The sequence below is a fragment of the Dendropsophus ebraccatus genome, chromosome 12, assembly GCF_027789765.1.
Source record: "Dendropsophus ebraccatus isolate aDenEbr1 chromosome 12, aDenEbr1.pat, whole genome shotgun sequence".
In the NCBI taxonomy this organism is placed as follows: domain Eukaryota; kingdom Metazoa; phylum Chordata; class Amphibia; order Anura; family Hylidae; genus Dendropsophus; species Dendropsophus ebraccatus.
In genome coordinates this window covers 89,477,814-89,499,175 of record NC_091465.1, presented here as the reverse complement: position 1 = coordinate 89,499,175, position 21,362 = coordinate 89,477,814, and the positions used below count along the sequence as shown (strand labels likewise).

The following is a 21,362-nucleotide window of genomic DNA, read 5'->3' as shown; positions in this document are numbered from 1 at the left end:
TATTGTTCAGATAACTGATCTGTGAACAATAGGCCGGCCATGGAACCCGCCCTCCAAAATCTTCAAAGGACGGAACATCTGCATAATCACAGAGTATCAGTCTCTCTGACCAATCAGATTAAGTGTTTAGTCATAAAACTGGATTATCCTGCTCTTAGCCAATCAGGTGCTCCTCAGTATCATCCAATGAAGGAAACTAGTATAAGGACAGAGTAAAAGTCTGTAGAGGTGCTGGCTGAGTGGAGCTGAGGCTTCTGGGTATTGTGGTCCATTCCTCCATACCCCCCATATATAAGAGCTAGAACCACCTGCTGATCCTCTGGGATCGGACCTGAAGGAAAGCTTCATCTGTGGAGAAGAGCGGACTGGATGTTACCTGGCTGTGGTAAAGAAGATCCCGCATACATTTACTATAGATATATACACCTGCACTGACACACTGTAACAGACCAGGCAGAGAGATTGGTTGCTGTGTGCTGTGTCTCCCCTATTGTTTGTCCTCCTCTCAGCTGTGTCGGGAGGCAGCACAGCAACAGTCACAGAGGATGGAGGCGCAGGGACGGCTCAGCTGTTTGTCACCCGTCATCCAATCAGCAGTCAGGAGGCTGCCGGGTGGACGCTGGGTCCCGCTCCTGTTCTGCTGACGTCCTGGGACAACTCAGTCTGTGGGGAAACCAGCAGCAAGAGGAGGAACCCGGCAGATGTGCCTGCAGCTATAGCCAGGTATATACAGGGGGTATACAGTATCATACAGACAGGGGATATACAGTATCATACAGACAGGGGATATACAGTATCATACAGACAGGTATATACAGGGGATATACAGTATCATAGAGACAGGGGATATACAGTATCATACAGACAGGGGATATACAGTATCATAGAGACAGGGGATATACAGTATCATACAGACAGGGGATATACAGTATCATACAGACAGGGGATATACAGTATCATACAGACAGGTGTACAGGGGATATACAGTATCATAGAGACAGGGGATATACAGTATCATATATACAGGGGATATACAGTATCATAGAGACAGGTATATGGGGGATATACAGTATCATAGAGACAGGTATATACAGGGGATATACAGTATCATATATACAGGGGATATACAGTATCATAGAGACAGGTGTACAGGGGATATACAGTATCATAGAGACAGGTGTACAGGGGATATACAGTATCATAGAGACAGGGGATATACAGTATCATATATACAGGGGATATACAGTATCATAGAGACAGGTATATGGGGGATATACAGTATCATAGAGACAGGTATACAGGGGATATACAGTATCATAGAGACAGGGGATATACAGTATCATAGAGACAGGTATACAGGGGATATACAGTATCATAGAGACAGGGGATATACAGTATCATAGAGACAGGTATACGGGGGATATACAGTATCATAGAGACAGGTATATGGGGGATATACAGTATCATAGAGACAGGTATATACAGTATCATACAGACAGGTGTACAGGGGATATACAGTATCATATATACAGGGGATATACAGTATCATACAGACAGGTGTACAGGGGATATACAGTATCATATATACAGGGGATATACAGTATCATACAGACAGGTGTACAGGGGATATACAGTATCATATATACAGGGGATATACAGTATCATATATACAGGGGATATACAGTATCATATATACAGGGGATATACAGTATCATATATACAGGGGATATACAGTATCATAGAGACAGGGGATATACAGTATCATAGAGACAGGTATACAGGGGATATACAGTATCATAGAGACAGGGGATATACAGTATCATATATACAGGGGATATACAGTATCATAGAGACAGGTATACGGGGGATATACAGTATCATAGAGACAGGTATATGGGGGATATACAGTATCATAGAGACAGGTATATACAGTATCATACAGACAGGTGTACAGGGGATATACAGTATCATATATACAGGGGATATACAGTATCATACAGACAGGTGTACAGGGGATATACAGTATCATATATACAGGGGATATACAGTATCATACAGACAGGTGTACAGGGGATATACAGTATCATATATACAGGGGATATACAGTATCATATATACAGGGGATATACAGTATCATATATACAGGGGATATACAGTATCATATATACAGGGGATATACAGTATCATACAGACCAGGGCCGTTTTAATACACTGATGGGCCCCCTCTCCTTATTAAGGTTTACTGAATTCTATTTATCAAGTATTATCACTGGGGCGTTATACTCAGTGCATCAGGTGTTATCACAAGTTATAAAAAGGGAGTATGGTCGGGGAGCATTGCTATGTCAGGTACAATACCCCTAAATCTTTATGAATAATGGAGAGTTAAGCTAATGGGGGCAGGTACAGACCTAATATCACCACTGGAACAGTTTCTGGCTTTGACAGGTTTCCACTGTAGGGATTGGTGAACTAATAAGGACCCCCCCCCCCCCCCCCCGGGAGTATGGGTGTGTAAGCAACTGTTTTCCCCCCAGTCCTCCTAGTCTGTAAGCTCCTGTGTCCCCCAGTCCTCCTAGTGTGTAAGCTTGTGTCCCCCCAGTCCTCCTAGTCTGTAAGCTCCTGTGTCCCCCAGTCCTCCTAGTCTGTAAGCTCCTGTGTCCCCCAGTCCTCCTAGTGTGTAAGCTCCTATGTCCCCCCAGTCCTCCTAGTGTGTAAGCTCTTGTGTCCCTCCAGTCCTCCTAGTCTGTAAACTCCTGTGTCCCCCCCCCAGTCCTCCTAGTCTGTAAGCTCCTGTGTCCCCCAGTCCTCCTAGTGTGTAAGCTCTTGTGTCCCTCCAGTCCTCCTCCTAGTCTGTAAGCTCCTGTGTCCCCCCCCCCAGTCCTCCTAGTCTGTAAGCTCCTGTGTCCCCCAGTCCTCCTAGTGTGTAAGCTCCTATGTCCCCCCAGTCCTCCTAGTGTGTAAGCTCTTGTGTACCCCCAGTCCTCCTAGTCTGTAAGCTCCTGTGTCCCCCCCCCCCCCCGGTCCTCCTAGTGTGTAAGCTCCTATGTCCCCCCAGTCCTCCTAGTGTGTAAGCTCTTGTGTACCCCCAGTCCTCCTAGTCTGTATGCTGCTGTGCCCCCCAGTCCTCCTAGTCTGTGATCTCCTGTACCCCCCCAGTCCTCCTCCTAGTGTGTAAGCTCCTGTGTCCCCCCAGTCCTCCTAGTGTGTAAGCTCCTATGTCCTCCCAGTCCTCCTAGTGTGTAAGCTCCTGTGTCCCCCCCCCAGTCCTCCTAGTCTGTAAGCTCCTGTGTCCCCCCAGTCCTCCTAGTCTGTAAGCTCCTGTGCCCCCCCAGTCCTCCTCCTAGTCTGTAAGCTCCTGTGCCCCCCCAGTCCTCCTCCTAGTCTGTAAGCTCCTGTGCCCCCCCCCCCAGTCCTCCTAGTGTGTAAGCTCTTGTGTACCCCCCAGTCCTCCTAGTCTGTAAGCTCCTGTGTCCCCCCAGTCCTCCTCCTAGTGTGTAAGCTCTTGTGTACCCCCAGTCCAGACTAGGAGGACTGGAGGGACACAGGAGCTTACAGACTAGGAGGAGGACTGGGGGGACACAGGAGCTTACAGACTAGGAGGACTGGGGGGACACAGGAGCTTACAGACTAGGAGGACTGGGGGGGGGACACAGGAGCTTACAGACTAGGAGGACTGGGGGGACACAGGAGCACTGGGGGGACATAGGAGCTTACAGACTAGGAGGACTGGGGGGGGGACACAGGAGCTTACAGACTAGGAGGACTGGGGGGACAGGAGCTTACAGACTAGGAGGAGGACTGGGGGGGGTACAGGAGTTTACAGACTAGGAGGAGGACTGGGGGGACATAGGAGTTTACAGACTAGGAGGACTGGGGGACACAGGAGCTTACAGACTAGGAGGAGGACTGGGGGACACAGGAGCTCACACACTAGGAGGACTGGGGGGACACAGGAGTTTACAGACTAGGAGGACTGGGGGGACACAGGAGCTTACAGACTAGGAGGACTGGGGGGGGGACACAGGAGCTTACAGACTAGGAGGACTGGGGGGACACAGGAGCTTACAGACTAGGAGGACTGGGGGGGGACACAGGAGCTTACAGACTAGGAGGACTGGGGGGACACAGGAGCTTACAGACTAGGAGGACTGGGGGGGGGACACAGGAGCTTACAGACTAGGAGGACTGGGGGGACACAGGAGCTTACAGACTAGGATGAGGACTGGGGGACACAGGAGTTTACAGACTAGGAGGACTGGGGGGGGGGACACAGGAGCTTACAGACTAGGAGGACTGGGGGGACACAGGAGCTTACAGACTAGGAGGACTGGGGGGGGACACAGGAGCTTACAGACTAGGAGGACTGGGGGGACACAGGAGCTTACAGACTAGGAGGACTGGGGGGGGGACACAGGAGCTTACAGACTAGGAGGACTGGGGGGACACAGGAGCTTACAGACTAGGAGGAGGACTGGGGGGACACAGGAGCTTACAGACTAGGAGGAGGACTGGGGGGACACAGGAGCTTACAGACTAGGAGGACTGGGGGACACAGGAGCTTACAGACTAGGAGGAGGACTGGGGGGGCACAGGAGCTTACAGACTAGGAGGAGAACTGGGGGGACACAGGAGCTTACAGACTAGGAGGACTGGGGGGGGGGACACAGGAGCTTACACACTAGGAGGACTGGGGGGGACACAAGAGCTTACAGACTAGGAGGACTGGAGGGACACAGGAGCTTACAGACTAGGAGGACTGGGGGGACACAGGAGCTTACAGACTAGGAGGACTGGGGGGGGGTACAGGAGCTTACAGACTAGGAGGACTGGGGGTAACACAAGAGCTTACACACTAGGAGGACTGGGGGGACACAGGAGCTTACAGACTTGGAGGAGGACTGGGGGGACACAGGAGCTTACAGACTAGGAGGAGGACTGGGGGGACACAGGAGCTTACAGACTAGGCGGACTGGGGGGACACAGGAGCTTACAGACTAGGAGGACTGGGGGGACACAGGAGCTTACAGACTAGGAGGACTGGAGGGACACAGGAGCTTACAGACTAGGAGGACTGGGGGGACACAGGAGCTTACACACTAGGAGGACTGGGGGGGACATAGGAGCTTACAGACTAGGAGGAGGACTGGGGGGACACAGGAGCTTACAGACTAGGAGGACTGGGGGGACAGGAGATCACAGACTAGGAGGACTGGGGGGACACAGGAGCTTACAGACTAGGAGGACTGGGGGAACACAGGAGCTTACAGACTAGGAGGACTGGGGGGGGGTACAGGAGTTTACAGACTAGGAGGACTGGGGGGGGTACAGGAGTTTACAGACTAGGAGGACTGGGGGGGACACAGGAGCTTACAGACTAGGAGGACTGGGGGGGGTACAGGAGCTTACAGACTAGGAGGAGGACTGGGGGGGACACAGGAGCTTACAGACTAGGAGGACTGGGGGGGGGACACAAGAGCTTACACACTAGGAGGACTGGGGGGGTACAGGAGATCACAGACTAGGAGGACTGGGGGGCACAGCAGCATACAGACTAGGAGGACTGGGGGGGCACAGGAGGTTACAGACTAGGAGGACTGGGGGGGGTACAGGAGATCACAGACTAGGAGGACTGGGGGGCACAGCAGCATACAGACTAGGAGGACTGGGGGGAAACAGGAGCTTACACACTAGGAGGAGGACTGGGGGGGCACAGGAGCTTACAGACTAGGAGGACTGGGGGGGCACAGGAGCTTACAGACTAGGAGGACTGGGGGGACACAGGAGCTTACAGACTAGGAGGACTGGGGGGGGTACAGGAGCTTACAGACTAGGAGGACTGGGGGGGACACAGGAGCTTACAGACTAGGAGGACTGGGGGGACACAGGAGCTTACAGACTAGGAGGACTGGGGGGGACACAGGAGCTTACAGACTAGGAGGACTGGGGGGGGGGGGGACACAAGAGCTTACACACTAGGAGGACTGGGGGGGTACAGGAGATCACAGACTAGGAGGACTGGGGGGCACAGCAGCATACAGACTAGGAGGACTGGGGGGCACAGCAGCATACAGACTAGGAGGACTGGCGCCGCTGCGGCCGGCCGTGCGATGCGCGCGCTGCGCATCCAATCAGGTGCCGGGCCGGGTGACATCACACGCAGTCAGGCGTCCCGGCTCATTAGGTGGTTGGGGGATTAAAATTTGTGGTGACTCAGCCAGGGGGCCCCTGTCATGTGATCTGGATCAGGGGGCCTGGTGCACGTGCACCATATGCAACCAGGTTAAAGCGTCCCTGAGGTAATGTACCCCCCATGTATGCTGTACTGTGCACATGGGGGAGATCTTATACAGGTAATGCTCCCCCCCCCCCCTATGTATACTGTACTGTGCACATGGGGGAGATCTTATACAGGTAATGTACCCCCCCCCCCCTATGTATACTGTACTGTGCACAGGGGGGGATCCTATACAGGTAATGTACCCCCCATGTATACTGCACTGTGCACATAGGGGATCCTATACAGGTAATGCTCCCCCCCCCCATGTATACTGTACTGTGCACATAGGGGATCCTATACAGGTAATGTACCCCCCCTCCCCCCATGTATACTGTACTGTGCACATGGGGGAGATCCTATACAGGTAATGCTCCCCCCCCATGTATACTGTACTGTGCACATGGGGGGATCCTATACAGGTAATGTACCCCCCCCCCCATGTATACTGTACTGTGCACATAGGGGATCCTATACAGGTAATGTACCCCCCCTATGTATACTGTACTGTGCACATGGGGGGATCCTATACAGGTAATGTACCCCCCCCCCATGTATACTGTACTGTGCACATGGGGGAGATCCTATACAGGTAATGTACCCCCCCTCCCCCCCCCCCCCCCCCATGTATACTGTACTGTGCACATGGGGGGATCCTATACAGGTAATGCTCCCCCCCCCCCATGTATACTGTACTGTGCACATGTGACCTATGGATATTGGGATGTATGCTGCAGAATATCGCAGCTGCAGGATGTTCCGCCGTGTGGGAACGCTCCTTTACATCGGTAACTCTCCCGTTTCTGCAGGACATATCCAGATATAGTCACAGTCTCTGAATTCCTTATAGAAGATGAATCAGGATTCGAGTTGTCAGGAAGATGGCGTCCTGAATAACGGGCAGTCACATGACCGCGGCCTGACACCGGAGCTGATCCAGAAACTCGTACAAAAAAGTCATGAAGCCAAAGCCTTCGCCCACTGCCCGTACAGCAAGTTCCCGGTGGGGGCGGCTCTGCTGGATCAGGACGGCAGGATTTTTCTGGGTAACTATGACTCATTGTCTGATTCCGTATAGAATTTAAAGGGGCGGCACATTCGGTGAATATCTGGTACTTCTCGTACCCCTTTACACCATAGTTCACTAATGTTTGCACAATTATTGTCATGAGAGACAATGGAGTCACGTACAGAACATAGTGATGGGGGGAAATGTCACAACAGTTACACCGCATCCTTACAACGGCCAGAGGCTCAAAAGTGTCGGTCATTGTGTAAGGCGAACACGGGACGTGACACAACAGCAGGACGTGTCACAGCTGAGATCTGACCCCATTATTCACCTCAACAACAATACATTGTGAACCTGTCAACAAATCCCTTAGGAACTGTATCATGGAGACGAGACTCCGCCCCCAGAGCAAAGGTCAAAATACTAGTTGGGTCATTTTTATTTTTTTTGTGTTGCTTTAAAAAGTGTCCCTGAGACCTGATATCCGGGTGTGTAGTGCGTAAAGATCCCCTCTGCGGGTGTGTCCAGGGCAGAAGAGCACCCCCACACACACTTAAAGGGGATCTCCATGAATCAACTTACCTATTCCTCTTTAAAGCTTACAGAAGTTGTCCAACATTTTTTTCTTATTGGAATAAACAATTATTTGTAATCTTTGTCCCTTAGTTGTTTCCTCTTTGTCCCCAGGCCTCCTCCTTTGTCTCCCCGGGCCTCCTCCTCCTCTATGTCCCCAGGCCTCCTCCTCCTCTGTGTCCCCAGGCCTCCTCCTTTGTCTCCCCGGGCCTCCTCCTCCTCTGTGTCCCCGGGCCTCCTCCTCTGTGTTCCAGGGCCTCCTCCTTTGTGTCCTTGGGCCTCCTCCTCCTTTGTGTCCCCGAACCTCCTCCTCCTCTGTGTCCCCGAGCCTCCTCCTCCTCTGTGTCCCTGGGCCTCCTCCTCCTCTGTGTCCCTGGGCCTCCTCTGGGTCTCTGGGCCTCCTCCTCCTCTGTCTCTGGGCCTCCTCCTCCTCTGTGTCTCTGGGCCTCCTCCTCCTCTGTGTCTCTGGGCCTCCTCCTCCTCTGTGTCTCTGGGCCTCCTCCTCCTTTGTCTCCCCGTGCCTCCTCCTCCTCTATGTCCCCAGGCCTCCTCCTCCTCTGTGTCCCCGGGCCTCCTCCTCTGTGTTCCAGGGCCTCCTCCTTTGTGTCCTTGGGCCTCCTCCTCCTTTGTGTCCCCAAACCTCCTCCTCCTCTGTGTCCCCGAGCCTCCTCCTCCTCTGTGTCCCTGGGCCTCCTCCTCCTCTGTGTCCCTGGGCCTCCTCTGGGTCTCTGGGCCTCCTCCTCCTCTGTCTCTGGGCCTCCTCCTCCTCTGTGTCTCTGGGCCTCCTCCTCCTCTGTGTCTCTGGGCCTCCTCCTCCTCTGTGTCTCTGGGCCTCCTCCTCCTCTGTGTCCCCAGTCCTCTTTCTCCTCTGTGTCCCCAGACCTCCTCCTTCTCTGTGTCCCCGGGCCTCCTCATCCTCTGTGTCCCCAGGCCTCCTCCTCCTCTGTGTCTCTTGGCCTCCTCTGTGTCCCCAGTCCTCTTTCTCCTCTGTGTCCCCGGACCTCCTCCTCCACTGTGTCCTCGGGCCTCCTCCTCCTCTGTGTCCTCGTGCCTCCTCCTCCTCTGTGTCTCTGGGCCTCCTCCTCCTTCTCTGTATCCCCGGGCCTCCTCATCCTCTGTGTCCCCGTGCCTCCTCCTCCTCTGTGTCTCTGGGCCTCCTCCTCCTCTGTGTCCCCGGGCCTCCTTCTCCTCTGTGTCTCTGGGCCTTCTCCTCCTCTGTGTCCTCGGGCCTCCTCCTCCTCTGTGTCCACAGGCCTCCTCCTCCTCTGTGTCTCTGGGCCTCCTCCTCCTCTGTGTCTCTGGGCCTCCTCCTCCTGTGTCTCTGGGCCTCCTCCTCCTGTGTCTCTGGGCCTCCTCCTCTGTGTCCACAGGCCTCCTCCTCTGTGTCTCTGGGCCTCCTCCTCCTCTGTGTCCCCGGGCCTCCTCCTCCTTTGTGTCTCTGGGCCTCCTCCTCCTCTGTGTCCCCGGGCCTCCTCCTCCTCTGTGTCCCCGGGCCTCCTCCTCCTTTGTGTCTCTGGGCCTCCTCCTCCTCTTTGTCTCTGGGCCTCCTCCTCCTCTGTGTCCCCGGGCCTCCTCCTCCTCTGTGTCCCCGGGCCTCCTCCTCCTCTGTGTCCCCGGGCCTCCTCCTCCTCTGTGTCTCTGGGCCTCCTCCTCCTCTGCGTCTCTGGGCCTCCTCCTCCTCTGCGTCCCCGGGCCTCCTCCTCCTCTGTGTCTCTGGGCCTCCTCCTCCTCTGTGTCCCCGAGCCTCCTCCTCCTCTGTGTCCCTGGGCCTCCTCTGGGTCTCTGGGCCTCCTCCTCCTCTGTGTCTCTGGGCCTCCTCCTCCTCTGTGTCCCCGGGCCTCCTCCTCCTCTGTGTCCCTGGGCCTCCTCCTCCTCTTTGTCTCTGGGCCTCCTCCTCCTCCTCTGGGTCTCTGGGCCTCCTCCTCCTCTTTGTCTCTGGGCCTCCTCCTCCTCCTCTGTGTCTCTGGGCCTCCTCCTCCTCTGTGTCCCTGGGCCTCCTCCTCCTCTGTGTCCCTGGGCCTCCTCCTCCTCTGTGTCCCCGGGCCTCCTCCTCCTCTGTGTCCCCGGGCCTCCTCCTCCTCTGTGTCTCTGGGCCTCCTCCTCCTCTGTGTCCCCGGGCCTCCTCCTCCGCTGTGTCCCTGGGCCTCCTCCTCCTCTGTGTCCCCGGGCCTCCTCCTCCTCTGTGTCCCTGGGCCTCCTCCTCCTCTGTGTCCCCGGGCCTCCTCCTCCTCTGTGTCTCTGGGCCTCCTCCTCCTCTTTGTCCCTGGGCCTCCTCCTCCTCTGTGTCCCCGGGCCTCCTCCTCCTCTGTGTCCCCGGGCCTCCTCCTCCTCTGTGTCCCCGGGCCTCCTCCTCCTCTGTGTCCCTGGGCCTCCTCCTCCTCTGTGTCCCCGGGCCTCCTCCTCCTCTGTGTCCCCGGGCCTCCTCCTCCTCTGTGTCCCTGGGCCTCCTCCTCCTCTGTGTCTCTGGGCCTCCTCCTCCTTTGTGTCTCTGGGCCTCCTCCTCCTCTGTGTCCCCGGGCCTCCTCCTCCTCTGTGTCCCCGGGCCTCCTCCTCCTCTGTGTCTCTGGGCCTCCTCCTCCTCTGTGTCCCCGGGCCTCCTCTGTGTCCGGGCCCTATAACCTGAATCTATATAACTTACTAATATAGGGACATCACTAATAGTACTGGCCTCGCTTGTGACTGCACAGTGTGTATTGTCTCCAGCTCCTCAGCTCCTCCCCTTCCCCATAGACATTACATTACTCTCTGATGTCGGAGGAGAGGCGGCTGGATCTGCTCTCTGAGCTCCCCGTCATATACACACATACGTACATCTTTATTGGGACACTTCTGCGGTGTGTACAGCATGCTGCCTTGTGCTGAATGACGCTACAGAAAGACCAGACAGGCAGTGTATACAGCAGGTGCTGCAACCTCACTGTCCAGAGCAGCAGCAAATCCCCATAGAAAACCTCTCCTGCTCTGGACAGTTCCTGACATGGACAGAGGTGGCAGCAGAGAGCACTGTGTCAGACTGGAGAGAATACACCACTTCCTGCAGGACATACAGCAGCTGATAAGTACTGGAAGACTGGAGATTTTTACTTACAAATCTGTATAACTTTCTGACACTAGTTGATTTGCCCTTAAAGTGGAAGTGTAGGACTCTCCCCCTTTAACAACCCATGTATGTCACCTGCCCTGACTGTTCTTACATGTCGGCGCCTTCTGATCGATTCTGCAGGTTGTAATGTTGAGAACGCCTGTTACACTCTGGGGACCTGCGCGGAGCGTACCGCCATCCAGACCGCCGTGTGTCAGGGCTCCACACACTTCATTGCTATGGCTGTGGCCAGGTAAGTGACACCCCCCATGTCTGCCCCCAATACAGATCCTGGGGGGCTGGACTCGCTGAAGCCAGGGAGCAGAGACAGCGCCACACTTAGGCTACGTGCACACAGAGCAAAGGTGGCGGAATTGTCCACAGCGGTGGGATGCCGCCAGCCTCCCTGTCATAATGACACTCTATGGGAGGCTCGCGCTTCTCTCGCCACTAAAGAACGGACTTGTCCAGCCTCCCATAGACTGTCATTATGACGGACGCTAGCGGCATCCCGCCATGAAGAATTCCGCCACTTTTGCTCCGTGTGCACGTAGCCTTACACACCACGGACAGGGCGGCGCTGTTTCTGGAAGAAAGCGAATGTGTCCTAATTGTTGACAGCAGATCTGGCATTGTGCTGCTGAACCAGGAGGCTCTGGATGAACATTGCAGGAAGAAGGGACCTCACTTCAGACACTTTATGGGATGGAGATAACACACAGAGCGCCAATGGCGGCAGATCCAGTCCAAGGTCTCCATGAACTTTCTGCACAACATTGTAAATTCTTTGAATGCAGAATCCAGAGGTTTAAAGATCAGGGGAAAAAAACATTGTTCTGGTATTATATCATTTACAGCTGAGTGGCCCCGCCCCCTGCCCACTCCCCGCCCCCTGCCCCGCCCCACAGCTCCACTACAAGACACTTTGTACAAGACTGCAAATGGGGGTGGGGGGGCCTAACTTACAGTCGCACTCGCTCTCTTTCCTTCTCCCACACACTCTCTTTCTCTCTCCCGCTCACTGTCTTTCTTCTGCTCGCTCTCTTTCCTTCTCCCACACACTCTCTTTTTCTCAGTTCACTATCACACTCTCTTTGCTGCTCTTTCTCTCTCCTGTTCGCTCAGTTGCTTTCTCCCGCTCGCTCTCCTTCTCTCCTGCTCTCTCCAGCTTGCCTTCTTGCTTGCTCTTTCTTCTGCTTGTTCTCCTTCTCGATTAGTTGCTCTCTCTCCTCTGTCCTGCTCACTATCCTTCTCTCCTGCTTGCTCTCTCTCTCTCTTCTCTCTCCCGCTTGCTCTCCTCTCTCCCGCTCGCTCTCCTTCTCTCCAACTTGCTCTCCTTCTCTCTTGTTTGCTCTCCTTCTCTCTTACTCTCCTTCTCTCCTGCTCGCTCTCCTTCTCTCTCCTGCTTGCGCTCCTACCCTCCTGCTCGCTTTACTTCTCCCTCTTGCTTGCTCTCCTTCTCTTCCGCTTTCTCTCCTCTCTCTCCTGCTCGCTCTCCTTCTCTCTTCGCTTTCTCTCCTGCTCGCTCTCCTTCTCTCTTCGCTTGCTCTCCTCTCCCACTTGCTCTCCTTCTCTCACTTGCTTGCTCTCCTTCTCTCTCCCGCTTGCTCTCCTCTCTCTCCCGCTCGCTGTCCTCTCTCCCGCTTGCTCTCCTTTTTCTTGCTTTCTCTCCTGCTCGCTCTCCTTCTCTCTCCCGCTTGCTCTCCTTCTCTCTCCTGCTTGCTCTACTTCTCTCCCGCTCGCTTTGCTTCTCCCTCTTGCTTTCTCTCCTCTCTCCTGCTTGCTTTCCTTCTCTCTCTTGCTTTCTCTCCTTTTCTCTCCCACTTGCTCTCCTTTTCTCCCGCTCGCTCTCCTTCTCTCTCCCACTTGCTCTCCTTCTCTCTCTCTCCCGCTTTCTCTCCTCTCCTGATCGCTTTACTTCTCCCTTTTGCTTGCTCTCCTTCTCTTCCGCTTTCTCTCCTTCTCTCTCTCCCGCTCGCTCTCCTTCTCTCTCCCGCTCGCTCTCCTTCTCTCTCTCTCCCTCTCGCTCTCCTTCTCTCACTTCCTCTCCTTCTCTCACTTCCTCTCCTTCTCTCCCGCTCGCTCTCCTTCTCCCTCTCACTCTCCTTCTCTCACTTCCTCTCCTTCTCTTCCGCTTTCTCTCCTTCTCTCTCTCCCGCTCGCTCTCCTTCTCTCTCTCTCTCCCGCTCGCTCTCCTTCTCTCTCTCTCTCCCGCTCGCTCTCCTTCTCTCTCCCGCTCGCTCTCCTTCTCTCTCTCTCCCGCTCGCTCTCCTTCTCTCTCTCCCTCTCGCTCTCCTTCTCTCACTTCCTCTCCTTCTCTCCCGCTCGCTCTCCTTCTCTCTCTCTCCCTCTCCTTCTCTTCCGCTTTCTCTCCTTCTCTCTCTCCCGCTCGCTCTCCTTCTCTCTCCCGCTCGCTCTCCTTCTCTCTCTCTCCCTCTCGCTCTCCTTCTCTCACTTCCTCTCCTTCTCTCCCGCTCGCTCTCCTTCTCTCTCTCCCTCTCGCTCTCCTTCTCTCACTTCCTCTCCTTCTCTTCCGCTTTCTCTCCTTCTCTCTCTCCCGCTCGCTCTCCTTCTCTCTCCCGCTCGCTCTCCTTCTCTCTCTCTCCCTCTCGCTCTCCTTCTCTCACTTCCTCTCCTTCTCTCCCGCTCGCTCTCCTTCTCTCTCTCCCTCTCGCTCTCCTTCTCTCACTTCCTCTCCTTCTCTCCCGCTCGCTCTCCTTCTCTCTCTCCCTCTCGCTCTCCTTCTCTCACTTCCTCTCCTTCTCTCCCGCTCGCTCTCCTTCTCCCTCTCGCTCTCCTTCTCTCACTTCCTCTCCTTCTCTCTCTTGCTTGCTCTTCTCCTTTTTTTTTATTCTTTATTTTCACCAAAATAATGAACAGTGTACAGCAGAAGCCAACACGAATAACATGCATAAACACATTTGTATTCAGAAGTATATAGGAAGGTTAGCCAAGAATATATATTTGGCTCCGCGGAGGAGGGGGGGGGGGCCTTCCGACCCTGTTCACAATTTGCTTTTATCATTATTAGAGAAGTCTGAAAATAATGATGAAGGGAGAGAAAATAAAAAGAACAAAACAAAACTAGAGAGTAGTAGCGGGACAAGAAGGAGTCAGGGGAAAAGTGGAGGAGAGGAAGCAGGGGAAGCAAGCGCTTGCTGAGCTTCCGACACCAACCATGTCGTAGAACGTTTGGGTAGGAAATCTCAAAAGATTCCTGTATTTATCTGTTCCTTGGATGCGCATCCATGAAGACCAGGTTATATCTGGAGTGTAGGCTGGAGGTGAGGCCCGCCATATGCATCAGGTCATTGATTTTGGCAATCCACAAGGATACTGCAGGTGGCTCTCGTTGTTTCCAACACAGTGGAATGCATTGCTCGTGCTGCTCTCCTTCTCTCTCGCTCACTCCACTTCTCTCTCTCGCTTGCTCTTCTCTCTCTTGCTTGCTCTTTCTTTCTCTCTATGCTCGCTCTCCTCTCTCTTGTTTGCTTTTCTTCTTTCCCGCTCACTCTCCTCTCTCCCCCTCACTCTCCTCTCTCCCACTTGCTCTCCTTCTCTCTCTTACTTGCTCTCCTCTCTCAAACTCTCCTTCTCTCCTGCTCGCTCTCCTTCTCTCTCTTGCTCTCTCTCTCGCTCCCCTTCTCTTCCGCTCGCTCTCCTTCTCATTCCCGCTCACTTTCCTTCTCTCTCTTGCTTGCTTTAATTCTCTCTCTTGCTTGCTCTCCTTCTCTCTCTCGCTCGCTCTCCTTTCTCTTGCTCTCTTTCTCCTCTCTCTTGCTCTCTCTCTCTCTTTCTCGCTCTCCTCTATCTTGTGCTCCTTCACTCTCCCGCTCGCTCTCCTTTGTCTTGCTCTCTTTCTCTCTCGCTCTCCTCTCTTGCTCTCTCTCTCACTCTCCTTCTCTCTCGCTCTCCTCTTTCTCGCTCTCCTCTCTCCTCTTTCTCGCTCTCCTTCTCTCCCGCTCTCCTTCTCTCCCGCTCTCCTTCTCTCTCTTGCTCTCTCTCTCCTTCTCTCTCATGCTCCTTCTCTCCCCTGCTCGCTCTCCTTCTCTCTCTCGCTCTCCTTCTCTCTCTCGCTCTCCTTCTCTCTCGCTTTCCTTCTCTCTCTCGCTCTTTTTTGCTCTCCTCTCTCTCGCTCTACTTCTCTCTCTCGCTCTCCTTCTCTCTCTCGCTCTCTTTCTCTCTCTCTCTCGCTCTCTTTCTCTCTCTCTCGCTCTCCTTCTCTCTCTCTCGCTCTCCTTCTCTCTCTCGCTCTTCTTCTCTCTCTCGCTTTCCTTCTCTCTCTCGCTCTTTTTTGCTCTCCTCTCTCTCGCTCTACTTCTCTCTCTCGCTCTCCTTCTCTCTCTCTCGCTCTCTTTCTCTCTCTCTCGCTCTCTTTCTCTCTCTCTCGCTCTCTTTCTCTCTCTCTCGCTCTCTTTCTCTCTCTCTCGCTCTCCTTCTCTCTCTCTCTCTCGCTCTTGCGCTCCTTCTCTCTCCCGCTCGCTTTCCTTCTCTTTCGCGCTCTCTCCTTCTTGCTCACTTGTATGATAGTTCTTGTGGCCCCAGTCTTGTGTAAGTTTCTTGTCATTTAACGATCTCAGGGACTGGAACAGAACCGTCTGTACTGATACATTGTAACAAATGCAGCTGGAGGAGCCAATCACTACAGTGTTAGACATGACCCAAGATGACCCTGAAATCGCAGATAACAGAGAACAATAACCTGTATTCAGTCATCTCATCTCCAGTCCATAACTGGCTGATAACAGGGAGCAATAGAGGAGCTTTATCAGGTTATAATGTACAGGAGGTGCGTGCTGTGCTGGAGACATGTCGCTGATCCGACCCCTGAGATTAATGATTGATTCTTGATCTTCTGCCGCACAGATTTAACCCTGAAGATCCAGTTACTTATTAACCGGTGCGGTTATTACTGATCTATTATGTCACTGTGTGTAATCGGCCCCTGTGCCCAATATACATCACTGGGGAATCATCCAGAGGCTGTACAATCCGTGTATCACAGCGCCCCCTGTGGCTCCACTCATCTCCCCTATAGTCAGTGCCGTAATCCTGCCTATCTAGTTCCTGCAGTACTTATAATGGGCTAGTTATAATGGGCTATCCAGGCCAGTATGGACATCTCACTGTTATGTAATATTGCCTCTAGTGGCCATTATGAGAACTGAGTTCATCCAGAATGTAAACACAGCCGCCTGCTTCCAGAACAGCGCCACCCCTGTCCTCAGGCTGTGTGTGGTATCGCAGATTAGATCCATTAATGTGTATGGAGCTGAACTGTAAAACCACACACAACCTGAGGACAGCAGTGTGGTATAAAAAGCAACCATGCTTCTCCAAATTCTAGATAGTCCTTTCCATTTTCTCTAAGGACAGGGGGGATCTGTCTGTAATCGATGTCCCCGCTTTTCTCTTGCAGTGACGTGGAGGATGAGTTTATAACACCGTGTGGAGCCTGCAGACAGGTCATGAGAGAGGTATGAGGAGGAACCCCTAAACAGTTCACTAATAGGGGGCATGCCTAGTCCTGGAGGATCCATATGTGCTGACCTGGGGTAGGACCTGGAGCGGGAAAGTCACAGAACGGTAGATGTGAAACTGTTAATGCCCTGGGCTGTTCCCTGGTACCAGTATTCTGGCCAGGGGTAGGTGTTCGCCCAGGGTTGGTGGTCTGTAAACATAAAGCGTAGATCTAGACACTGGGACTTCATGGCTCAAAACCTATACAGTTCCAATAACAGCAGCTTGTAATGGTGGATGGCACTGAAAGAGTTAACCCATTAGGTTAGTCAGATGAGGAGATGTTCCTGAGAAGTGAAGATGACCGAATGTCGGCTGCCAAGAATAGAAGGTCTTCCAGCCTGCCGGGGGTCCGCAGATGGCTAAGTCACCCTAGAATGATTGTTTCCTTGTGCTCTTATAGTGTTCATACACAGGATGCTTAGTAGAGACTAGGGCCAGAGGTCTAAGAGCTAAGGGCCAGAGATTGGAGGCTGAGGGCTGAGACTGGGGGCTGAGGGCTGGAGACTGAAGGCTGAGACTGGGGGCTGAGGGCTGAGACTGGGGGCTGAGGGCTGGAGACTGAAGGCTGAAACTGGGGGCTGAGGGCCTAAGACTGGGGCCTGAGGGCCGAGAATGGGAGCTAAGGGCCTGAGACTGGAGGCTGAGGGCCGAGACTGGGGGCCAAGACTTGGGGCTGAGGGCGAGAGACTGGAGGCTGAGGGCCGAGACTGAGGGCTGAGGGCTGGAGACTGAAGGCTGAGACTGAGGGCTGAGGGCTGGAGACTGAAGGCTGAGACTGGGGGCTGAGGGCCTAAGACTGGGGCCTGAGGGCCGAGAATGGGAGCTAAGGGCCTGAGACTGGAGGCTGAGGGCCGAGACTGGGGGCCAAGACTTGGGGCTGAGGGCGAGAGACTGGAGGCTGAGGGCCGGAGACTGGGGGCTAAAGGCCGAGACTGGGGGCTGAGGGCCGAGACTGGGGGCTGAGGGCCGAGACTGGGGGCTGAGGGCCGGAGACTGGGGGCTGAGGGCCGGAGACTGAAGGCTGAGGGCAGAGACTAAGAACTTAACTTGACTGACTTAACTCTCTGGTTTAACGTAAAGTAAATCTGCATGTAGCCGCCCCCACACTGGCGGTAGCGAAGTCCTCACGCCGCATTCGGTTCGGGAGTTGGCCTCTCTCCCCGCCTTCCATCACTTTCAGTATGTACCTGGACTGGATGGAGGCGCTGTAGGCCACCCGGCCACACCCCAATGCGCCACAGCAATTAAAGTATTTTTTCTTCAAAATACCAGGAGAAAGGCTGACCACAAACAGGATGCGGAGTGAGGGCCTCTACAATGTGGTACCGGTGGTTTGGGGGCGGCTACATGCAGGTACAGATTCAGAGAGCAGGAGTTGCTGAGTATTTATAAACTGCTGAATTCCATTAACTAACTAGTCTTGCAGTGATAGCCCTAAGGTAGGGATCAGTCAGCCCTAAGGTAGGGATCAGTCAGTCCTAAGGTAGGGATCAGTCAGCCCTAAGGTAGGGATCAGTCAGCCCTAAGGTGTGACACCTGTGTTATGGAGGGTTAGACCAGAAGGTTACTCCCCTTTACTAGAAATTAAGTTAAAAGGGTTCTCCAGCATTAGAAAAACATGGCCACTTTCTCCGAGAGACAGCATTGCTCTTGTCTCCAGGTCAGGTGCAGTTTACAATTAAGCTCCATTCACTTCAATGGAACCAAATTGTAAAACCTGCACCCAACCTGGAGACAAGAGTGGTGCTGTCTCTGGAGGAAAGCAGCCATGTTTTTCTAATGCTGGATAACCCCTTTAACAGAATATGGTTGTCCACCAGGGGTGGCAGTAAAGAGCAGAAAGTATATATGGGTGAATAGGTAAACTCTTTTAATACCATCTGCCAATACTTACAAAATTATATACAAAAGTGCAGTTTAAGATTAGAGGACAATATACATACATCACAACAGTCAGGTGATACTTTAATAAACCCTATGAGTTATACTTGTGGCGGGAAACTACACGTACCCTCTCTAACCCAGATAATGTACTGGGTCTACTCTGGGCCCAATCCAATACTGTCAGACTTCTTTCATGCTGCCGATACCTCACAATGTGTCCAGATCCTGGATGAAGTCGCTCTCTTTCTTCTGTCCCAGCACAATCATAATCACGTTAGAAAGAAAGATGTCTGACAGAGCGCCCCTTAAAGGGACAGGTCCTGTGAGATAAACGCTCGCGTCTCTTACTACGTCTTGTGTTGTATTTTCACAGTTTGGCTCGGCGTGGCAGATCATACTCACGAAGCCGAGCGGCTCCTACTACGTACGGACCCTGGAGGATCTGCTGCCCTTTTCCTTCGGACCTGAGAAACTGGCCCTGAAATAAGGAAAGTTCCCCAAATGTAGATTATTTTATGAGGGACTGGCCCTAGAGGGAGGCGAGCCTGTGTGGCCCCTAAGTGCAGCAATGAGGGGCAATCACAAGGACCCCTCGTCCCCTTGCAGATCAGTGGTATTACACCCAATATGCACCACCGCTCCTCAGGGAGCATCGCAGGAAGCCATCTCCGCTAAGGACGAGGGATGAATGGACACCTGTGACAGACGCCATCCTGTGACATCATCACCACAGGCTGATATGAGATCCATGGAGCACATACAGAGCTACATTATTCCTTCCTTGACTTGTGTATATACCGGCAGGACAAGAGATAGCGGGTCACCCCTCTGGACTTGAGTGTATGTCAGTGTATATTGCGTCCTCACGCTTCCCCAGATCCCTGAATGACAAATCGGCTTCCCTGCCTTCTCACTGAGTAATTAGACAGATCTGCCATTCAGGACTCTGGAAAGCTGAGTGACAGCAGCCATATTGTTACTCAGGTTTCCCAACAACAGATTTCAGGACTGGTGTTTCCTGATGATTCTCTGTATACAGAACACTGGTAATCTGTAATCTACAATGTATAATCTGTAATAAATCACAGAACATTGAGTACTACTGTGTCCGAATCCTGATGCTGCATCACTAAAAGCCACACTGCTTCAGGAGGAGCCACACTGCTTCAGGATGGGCCACAATGCTTCAGGATGGGCCACACTGCTTCAAGATGGGCCACACTGCTTCAGGATGAACCACACTGCTTCAGGATGGGCCACACTGCTTCAGGATGAACCACACTGCTTCAGGATGAACCACACTGCTTCAGGATGGGCCACACTGCTTCAGGAGGAGCCACACTGCTTCAGGATGGGCCACACTACTTCAGGAGGAGCCACACTGCTTCAGGATGGGCCACACTGCTTCAGGAGGAGCCACACTGCTTCAGGAGGAGCCACACTGCTTCAGGATCGGCCACACTACTTCAGGAGGAGCCACACTGATTCTGGATGGGCCACACTGCTTCAGGAGGAGCCACACTGCTTCAGGTGGAGCCACACTGCTTCAGGAGGAGCCACACTGCTTCAGAAAGAGCCACACTGCTTCAGGAGGAGCCACACTGCTTCAGGATCGGCCACACTGCTTCAAGATGGGCCACACTGCTTCAGGATAGGCCACACTGCTTCAGGATAGGCTACACTGCTTCAGGATGGGCCAAACTCCTTCAGGAGGAGCCATACTGCTTCAGGAGGAGCCACTGCTTTAGGAAGAGCCACACTGCTTCAAGATGGGCCACACTGCTTCAGGATGGGCCACACTGCTTCAAGATGGGCCTCACTGCTTCAGGATGGGCCACACTGCTTCAGGTGGAGCCACACTGCTTCAGGAGGAGCCACACTGCTTCAGGTGGAGCCACACTGCTTCAGGATGGGCCACACTGATTCTGGATGGGCCACACTGATTCCGGAGGAGCCACACTGCTTCAAAATGGGCCACACTGTTTCAGGAGAAGCCACACTGCTTCAAGAGAGGCCACACTGCTTCAGGAGGAGCCACACTGCTGCAGGATGAGCCACACTGCTGCAGGATGAGTCACACTGCTGCAGGATGAGCCACACTGCTTCAGGATGGGCCACGCTGCTTCAGGAGGAGCCAAACTGCTTCAGGAGGGGCAACACTGCTTCAAGAGGAGCCACACTGCTTCAGGATGGGCCACAATGCTTCAGGAGGAGCCACACTGCTTCAGGAAGAGCCACACGGCTTCAGGATTGGCCACACTGCTTCAGGATGGGCCTCAATGCTTCAAGAGGGGCCACACTGCTTCAGGAGGAGCCACACTGCTTCAGGAGGGGCTTCAGGATTGGCCACACTGCTTCAGGAGGAGCCACACTGCTTCAGGATGGGCCATACTGCTTCAAGATGGGCCACACTGCTTTAGGATAGGCCACACTGCTTCAGGATGGGCCACACTGCTTCAGGAGGAACCACACTGCTTCAGGAGGAGCCACACTGCTTCAGGAGAAGCCACACTGCTTCAGGATAGGCCACACTGCTTCAGGAGGAGCCACACTGCTTCAGGAGGAGCCACACTGCTTCAGGAGAAGCCACACTGCTTCAGGATAGGCCACACTGCTTCAGGAGGAGCCACACTGCTTGAGGATCGGCCAAACTGCTTCAGGAGGAGCCACACTGCTTCAGGTGGAGCCACACTGCTTCAGGTGGAGCCACACTGCTTCAGGTGGAGCCACACTGCTTCAGGAGGAGCAACACTGCTTCAGGATGAACCACACTGCTTCAGGAGGGGCCACACTGCTTCAGGAGGAGCCACACTGCTTCAGGAGGAGCCACGCTGCTTCAGGAGGAGCCACACTGCTTCAAAATGGGCCACACTGTTTCAGGAGAAGCCACACTGCTTCAAGAGGGGCCACACTGCTTCAAGAGGAGCCACACTGCTTCAGGATGGGCCAAACTGCTTCAGGAGGAGCCACACTGCTTCAAGAGGGGCCACACACCTTCAGGATGGGCCACG

The 21,362-nt window shown here is 53.8% G+C and overlaps 1 protein-coding gene across 1 annotated transcript; it reads left to right on the top strand.

Moving 5' to 3' along the window:
- The first annotated feature begins 498 nt into the window (after positions 1 to 498).
- Positions 499 to 19,450, top strand: CDA (cytidine deaminase). Its single transcript, XM_069947195.1, has 5 exons — positions 499 to 723; positions 7,087 to 7,323; positions 11,086 to 11,197; positions 16,364 to 16,421; positions 18,725 to 19,450. The coding sequence occupies exons 2-5, from the start codon at positions 7,131 to 7,133 to the stop codon at positions 18,836 to 18,838; spliced, it is 477 nt and encodes a 158-aa protein (XP_069803296.1). The 5' UTR covers positions 499 to 723; positions 7,087 to 7,130; the 3' UTR covers positions 18,839 to 19,450.
- The last annotated feature ends 1,912 nt before the right edge of the window (positions 19,451 to 21,362 follow it).